The sequence below is a fragment of the Cynara cardunculus genome, assembly GCF_001531365.2.
Source record: "Cynara cardunculus var. scolymus isolate 2C chromosome LG 10, CcrdV1, whole genome shotgun sequence".
Taxonomy (NCBI): Eukaryota; Viridiplantae; Streptophyta; class Magnoliopsida; order Asterales; family Asteraceae; genus Cynara; species Cynara cardunculus.
The window spans coordinates 22,025,577-22,033,744 of NC_037537.1; the positions used below are offsets into that span (position 1 = coordinate 22,025,577).

The 8,168-nt window shown below is 37.1% G+C and overlaps 1 protein-coding gene across 1 annotated transcript; it reads left to right on the plus strand.

The window, feature by feature from the left end:
- The first annotated feature begins 2,187 nt into the window (after nucleotides 1-2,187).
- On the plus strand, nucleotides 2,188-4,600 carry LOC112519320 (probable auxin efflux carrier component 1d). The gene is made up of 5 exons (XM_025127371.1): nucleotides 2,188-3,063; nucleotides 3,233-3,431; nucleotides 3,524-3,609; nucleotides 3,693-3,927; nucleotides 4,219-4,600. Exons 1-5 carry the CDS (start codon nucleotides 2,304-2,306, stop codon nucleotides 4,283-4,285), a joined length of 1,347 nt encoding a protein of 448 aa, XP_024983139.1. The 5' UTR covers nucleotides 2,188-2,303; the 3' UTR covers nucleotides 4,286-4,600.
- The last annotated feature ends 3,568 nt before the right edge of the window (nucleotides 4,601-8,168 follow it).

An 8,168-nucleotide genomic window follows, 5' to 3' on the forward strand; every position in this document is an offset into this window, starting at 1 on the left:
TGAATAGAGTTCATTAATTATGATTAATACTTTATATTAGGAAACAATCAAAACTTCTATGAAATCACATATTCATCAAATGAAATGGACGGTTGAGATTGGGTTGTATTGGTTGCACAAATGTCAAGGGTTGTATAATAATCAACCTCTATATATATATTATAGAATTGCAACATACCTTACCCCTCACATACCTAAATGAGTCAACCCCACTGCATCCATTACTGCTGGTCGGCAATTTTGAAATCTCGTAGATTTTCGTTGAGAACACCAATTTATTTCTTCTCAAGTCTTACGAAAGGGTGCAAATCATGTCTTCCATCCATAAAAGGAAAAATACGTTAAAGAAAATTATGATATTGATGTCCGTTTTGGTCCGTTTTTAGATATTTACGGATCGTTTATCAAATGTTTACTGGGTAAGTGTTTATCGGCAAGAGTTGCCTCCTTACCTTATCAATAACATTTTCGGTTATTAAAATTGATTGTTGATCAACATCTTTTACCCCATAAAACACTTACCATGTAAAAGTCTTCTATCACTCAAGATTCCGTTCCTACGTCGCCTGACCTCTTATCGGGTAAGAATCTTGGCCTTACCATATTCACCTGATAAAGTAAGTAACATCTGTTAAGCACTTACTCGTTAAGTGTTTGGTAAATAGCCGCTTAACCAGTGTAACTGTCATCGATTAAAATATGTATAAAATTAAACTTCTGTTACACTAATTAAGAAAAAAAAGTTATCATTATACATTTATACTAAATAAAAAACAACACAAACTTTATTATAAAATATTAAATAATGAAAGGTGATTTTATGGTAGATGGTTAATGACAAAAAGATACAAGAGCCAATGGGGGGCCATGTGTTTGCAAAAAGCAACCAGTGTCACACCCACATGGATGTGCCAACTACCAACCTTGCAAAATCTCTTGCAATTTATTGACCATTTCACATTGTTTTAATCTTCAATAATCAAACCCTCATTTATTTCTAAGTTTGTCCTCTTCCCCTTCTTTATTCTCAAGTCTTTCATCCTGCCCCACATCTTCAATACCATGTTACTCCACATTCCATGGTGGACCAACCCGGTTCGTTACCCGTTAGCCCATGCCGACTTCCGTATGATGGTGTAGTCGGCCGCTTGAGAAAGAGATGCGGACCGTAGTCAAGGTAGCCATTGGTATGTTGTTGTTACTTGTACTATATGACTTACAAGTTGGGCTATCGTACCCTTTTCAAGTTGTACTGAAAAGATCTGTTTTATAAGACGTCAAATATGTCTAAATGTCATAATAGACTATTCTATAGGAATTAAGTTTATAAGGTCAAACAATCATGCATCATATATAAATGTGTTATAAGTTGACAAAAACGTCACTATAAAGTCTCATGTTATAGCATCACCAACAGATTCTCCAAAATGGAGAAAATGGAGATTTTAGACAATTTTTTTCTCCAAAAGGTTCTCCATTTTGGAGATCCTCTTAGCCTTTTTGTAGCATACTAAAGTGTCATGCAAAAACACCTTTTTATTGGGATATTGCTTTTACAAGACATTTTTTCAAATAATGTCATATAAAAAAAAGAACTAATAAAATGTTTTATTTCAAAAGTCTTTTAAAAAACTTGTTTAGGACATTCTGAAGCGTCCTATCAACTTATTGTAACACTTTTACATAACACTTAAAGCAGACTATTATGACATTTAAACATGTTTGGTTTCCTATAAAACTGATTCTATTGCAAGTGAACTCTCACTTGACATCAGCTTCAGTGACTTGTACAGTGTGCTAACAGCATATAACTTCTCTGAGTATTTTGTTGTTACTTATTGTCTCAATAATGCATTACTGAGGCTTTTAAGACTTCAAAATCCCTCTCCCTCAACCACAAGAAACTCCCACTATCCACTCAAAACAACTCCTTTTCCCTCAGACTAAAAAAGCCAAGAGAATTATCAGCTTTGCTGACTTGTACATCATTCTTTGTGTTTGGTAGGTAGACGGAACCAGATAGAACTGGACGGAAGAGAGTTGGCTAGCTCCCTTATTTTTGTTCCATCTATTTTGGTTGTACAGAAAAAAGTGAATTTTTGTCCCTCCTGTTCCATGGGGACAAGTTTTATACTGTCCGGTCCCACATGCCAAACGCATACTCGCATAGCATGTTGTTGGTTGTACTGTACAAACCAACCATGCATTCCTAAGTCCTTTTAAGGCATCAAAATCCATTCTAACTCAAACATACTCCTCCAAAACATCCAATTTTCCCTCCAAATACTAAAGAAGCTAACAGAATGATCAACTTTGGTGACTTGTACAGTGTGCTAACTGCAGTTGTACCTCTTTACGTTACCATGTTCTTGGCTTACGCCTCCGTAAAATGGAACATTTTCTCACCACAGCAGTGTGGAGGTATCAACAGATTCGTAGCCATTTTCGCCGTCCCTCTTCTCTCCTTTGAGTTCATTTCCAGGATCAATCCTTACAAAATGAACCTCAAATTCATAGCAGCTGATGGTGTTTCAAAGGTTTTGACTCTAATAGTCTTGTTTTTGTGGACAAATTTGTCGAAAAAAGGAAGCTTAGATTGGGCTATCACGATGTTTTCGCTATCTACACTCCCAAACACACTAGTTATGGGAATTCCACTTCTAAAATCCATGTATGGTGATGATAAAGAATCGATAATGGTACAAGCTGTCGTTTTGCAGTGTATAATTTGGTACACCTTACTTTTGTTCTTGTTTGAATATAGGGAAGCTAAGAATTTGATACTAACAGCATATGAAAAAGATAGCAGCAATGGTAGTATTAGCAGTAGTAATAACAGTAACAGCCAAAGAAATGAAGGAAGCTTTCGAGAAGGTCAAGAAAGGGTTGAGAGAAGTACCTGTAATGAAGATGACATTGTTAATGTGATTCTTTCAACGCCTTCTAATCCGCATATGCTTCAGAATCTCAATAGGGTAGCACCTGCGCTTGCAAGTGCAGTAGAAGATGATAAAAGAGAGTTGCATTTGTTCATTTGGAGATGCAGGTGCTGCACTTCTCCAGGTAAGACTATAAACAAATTACCAAAAGGGTCATTGGCCCTGTGGTATCTGGATTACCGTAAATCCTAGCCTTCATGGAGGTCATGGGTTGAAGGGTATTTGCCGTATATAAATATTATACACTTCAAAAGAATAACAGAAATGAGTTAAATGACACATGAATTGAACAGGTGTATGTGAACAGTCGATAGAAGTATGCAGCAGAGAGAATGAGAAAGCAGAAAGTATGGAAGACCTAAATACCATTAGGTCTCCAGGATCACCAGAAATGTTGAAGAAAATCTTGAAAATGGTATGCTTTAAGCTAGTGAAGAACCCGAATTCGTATGCAAGCATACTCGGTCTGAGCTGGGCTCTGGCTTCTTGCAGGTAACTAGCACTTGATTCACAAGCATTTGAGTTCCAAAAGATCAAGATTGAAACTTTTTAACTTTTGTTTCTGTTTTCTGTGATATATACAGATGGGGAATAAAGAAGCCACAGATTCTAGAAAATTCAGTTACCATTCTCTCAGATGCAGGCCTAGGAATGGCTATGTTTAGTTTAGGTATGAATTGAAACCTAGTATGTTACATGAACTGCTTTCTTCAAGATTTCTTTAACATAGAACTGCTATTTATGGTGTTCAAGGTTTGTTCATGGCTTCACAACCGAAGCTTATAGCTTGTGGGAACAGATTAGCAGCATATGGAATGGTAGCAAGGTTTGTAGCTGGACCAGCTGTGATGGCAGTTGCATCTATAGCTGTCGGTTTAAGAGGCACTATCCTACAAGTTTCTATTGTACAAGCTTCTTTACCACAAGGGATTGTACCTTTTGTGTTCTCTCGGGAATACAACTTACATCCTGACGTTCTCAGCACCGCGTAAGTCACTGGTGTTTCACTGTTCCTTGTTACTTGCTCCGTCCCAAGATAAATGTCCATAATGAAAAAACACACCGTTCTAGGGATGTTTAAGCTTTTTAAACAAGTAGATGACAACTTCAACCTTAACGATAAGAGGGAGTAATGAATTTCTCCATTTCATAATTAAGGGCGGAATTGGGAAGTGGACACTTATTTCGGGACAAACTAAAATAGAAACGTGGACACTTATTTTGAGACGGAGAGAGTATATTGATCTCAACAATACTAATGTCGTTCGCTTCTCTACAGGGTGATATTTGGAATGATAATCTCTTTGCCTATCACAATGCTGTATTACATCTTGCTTGGTCTCTAAATGAAGCGAATGGCCGTGGGAGAACCAAAGAGTGGGAAGAATTGATCCATGAGTGTTCATTATATCAAGACAAGACAAAAGGCATACGATAACTACATATGTCAAACAAATTATCTGAAGTAAGATTTTCATTTCACAATGATGTCATGATAGTATGAGTAGCACAATGGTTAGTGTTAGGTGTCGTCATTTTACAGTTTATACTTCCATAAACTAATGCTCTAACATGACCATATCAGTTGGTCATAACTTTACGCTCTTTGGCAACTAACTCGAACCATAATTAATGTAGACAGATAAGTTTATTTTGCTTCATATTAATTACAAAGCTTATTCCTAGCTAATCTCAATCAATAGCAGATTGAAATGGGTCCCATCTCCATTCTCTCCTCATATAAAGCATCTTCTTACCTCCTAACACCATCTAACTGAAACCCACAAAATGCAAATGTTTTTAAGCCACAAAAATAGGATCAAAGCCCCAAAGGGTCATAGGACCAGTGTTATCCGGGTTACTGGTAGAGCTCAACCTCCCAAGAGGTCAAGGGTTCAAATCTCACCAAAAGTGTGAAATGTGGGTGAATATTTTCCGTGTATAAATATTATATACTTCAAAAAATATAGGAACTTAGAATTAAGGGATTCATCATTCGAGGGGAAGTAGACTACTCAAGAATATATCAGCTCGTTTTTAGGCCCCTACAAATGCATAAATTGCAACATCCATCTATACCTCACAGACTAAACACGTATTGGCTACAATCTCGACATGGACAGCGACTCTGGTTGGCATTTTACGTTAACGGTTCAACGGTGCAAGAATAAAGCATAAAGCAGATCATTAATTGCAGCTTGTTTGTTAAAACAACAGGGGACAAAGATACCCTCAGTTTCATGTGACCTGTTTTTTTCCAGACCAGAAACATGCAGGGACCCTTACATCCTGATCGAACTGATGGAGTAGTATATGTGAGGTAGATGGGCTTCTTTCTCTTCCTATATATATATATATATATATATATATATATATATATATATATATATATATTGAACAAGTTGCCAGCAATACAGACACGCTGTGAAAATGTAAAATGCAAAAAACAATCATTTTGCACGACATTTTTGTGTTCAAAATAACCAACTCATGCAAATTTGTAGTGTATGGCTTGCATTTTCCCAAAAACGATAGCTTGTGTGCTACAAGAAGTCAATAACCCAAAATTTGACAATGATTGGTAAGTTACAAAATGAGCCACGGTATATAGGACGAGTTACATACTTTGAAGCTAATTTATTACCCCTAGTTCTTGATTGTACTTCATGCATGAATGGTGGTACCTACACCTCATGCCCAGGCTTTAATGTTAAATGTAAGCTGTGAATTCACATACTGATCAAGAACCAGTCTCAATGTATGCTAATTTGACCAATTTGACAAGATATATGCCAAGTCTACATATAGATCACATACTCTACCTACTCAGGACCTTTTAGTGCCCATGGTCGATGATTTTACTGATGCATGAGTGGGGAAGAAATGATCAAAAGGTCTCATCATGTTTTCATGAAAAAATCTATGTCATGACATCAATCCATATACTTAATAAAGACATAAAATAATCCCTAACTGAAGTCAACAGTCATCCCACGATATAATAATTGAAGACCATCATATATATTCTCTCATGGTTAACATTATACAAGTAGAGGACTGATGTGTAAAGAGACATTTGTTCATGATTTGATAGATTTTAGGAAAGACAACTTAGTGAAGTTTTCTAACAATCTAAATGCATGTATATAGAATAAAACATGGTACAATATAGTGTACTCAAAGTTGCTTCCCATATTGACGATGTGCCCTTCAAAGCCATTTTCAGCTTGCCCTTTCTCAATCAACAGCTTGTTTTTGGAACCGTTAATTCAGTGTGTGAGTAGCAATACGTATAAAATAATTAAGCAAATATGGTACATGAATGAGCATTCCACATTTGGTACAAAGAGAGATCTAAGTACCGATGGAGCCTGAAACCAGCGTCCTGCATGAGTGGATGAGCAAAGCTACACAAGTGTCCATCCACACTGTGTGAGTACGCCACGACATAACCTGTCCTACCAATTTCAAAAAGCACAAAACTTCTATATTCGGCTGATGAAATACAACGTAACTCAATCCAACATTCTTTTTTCAATGTAATCGACTAGTAATTGATTAATTTCCAGTGAATGCTAACCCTGGGAACACATGTTAGGTGAGTGCATGGCGAACCTGAAGGGAAACAAGCTAACAGTATGCAACCCCCAATTCTGCAAACTATATATATATATTTAAAGTATATAATATTTATAAACGAAAATGAAACTCACACAAGCTTTTCATTTTTGGTGATATTGGAACCCTTGACCTCTACAAAGGTTGTGTCCAAGGATGGACCCGTGAATTTTTTTTATACGGTGGCACCATATAATGTTGACAAAAAATAATTACAAAAAGCACAGTTTTTATCGACGTGTCTTCATGTTTTTACTTATGTTTAATATCGCTCAATGTGTTTTTAGCCTAATTCCACCGTTTGAGGGATTTTTAAAGTTTTTTGGTTGACTTCGAGGAATTTTTTAGTTTTTTTTATCAACTTCGAGGAACTTTTTTAGTTTTTTCGGTTTTTTTTGGTTGATTTCAAGAGTTTTTTTGGTTTTTTGGTTGATTACGAGGTACGGTTGCATCTTCTTGAACTTTTAAATAACATACGGCGGCACCTTCTAAAACAATATGCTTATAAACGAAATGTTCCAAATGTTCTTATCTTTTGTGGATGCTTTAACAATTTATGGTATGGTCATAGCATTAGCACTTTTATCTTGCGCTCATGCTCCCTTCTGCCTTTGCACTCGAGGGTGCCTTGGATGATCCACATCTCAGGGTCAGGCGCCAGTGAACACATTGAACTATCCAAGGTGGCTAAGACCCTCACAGCCAAATCGGATATGTAATTATTGGAACAATTGTTGGAGATTCAAATGATAGATATGCAAGCATGATAACTTATATGTTGTTCTATATCTTCATGAATCTAGGCACAATTGCACCTTTCATAAACGCAAATTTTTTAACCTTTTGGCAGAGAGATAATACGGTGGAACACGCCACCATATGCCCTTCTATGGGTCCTGCATGGTTGTGTCACCGAATACCGCTGGGCTAATGGCCCTTTGGTAATTCTGCAAACTATTATTTGGGACATACAGCTTCACATCCCAACATCTGTGGTGAAACTGTGATAAAAAATCAAAATGTATTTCCTAGAACTATTAAACATCAGACATATTATTAAAATACCTTAAATCAATTGAAAGCAAGCATCACATAACTGTATACTCTTCAGGCCCTTCCTATATTCTTTCATGCGGCTAATCTAGGGCAAGATATCAGAAATTCAGAATTCGCAATGACTCGGGATAAGCATATAAAAGGGAACTTGACTCAAGCTTGCAAGAATTTTAATTATGCCCTGATGTTGGTTCGTGAAACTACAGAGTCACAAAATAAAGGAAAATTTAAAATCTAAAAGCATTAGTTTTTTGGTCCTAGGTAATATCATCAACCCTAATAGGGATGGGAATGGACCCCGACCCGTTGGGTAACCCAGTCCACCCGCCCCGGTCGGGGACGGGGATTCCCCGAAAAATCGGGTCTCGGGGACGGGGACGGGGATCCCCGCTTGGCGCTAGCCGGGGACGGGGACGGGGACGGGTATAGCACTCCCCGCCCCGCCCCGTACCCGTTTTTTTATATATATATTTTTTATGAATTTGGGCTTTGGGCTGTGAAATAAAAAAAGTAAATGCATCTTCTCCTTCCTCCAGTCCAGTCCATGAGTACGAA

Bases quoted from the DNA above. Each gene is read 5' to 3' on its own strand.
- LOC112519320 (XM_025127371.1), top strand. From the start codon at position 2,304: ATGATCAACTTTGGTGACTTGTACAGTGTGCTAACTGCAGTTGTACCT. The intron at 3,064-3,232 runs GTAAGACTATAA...TGAATTGAACAG, and splicing joins CAGGTGCTGCACTTCTCCAG to GTGTATGTGAACAGTCGATA. The intron at 3,928-4,218 runs GTAAGTCACTGG...GCTTCTCTACAG, and splicing joins CCTGACGTTCTCAGCACCGC to GGTGATATTTGGAATGATAA.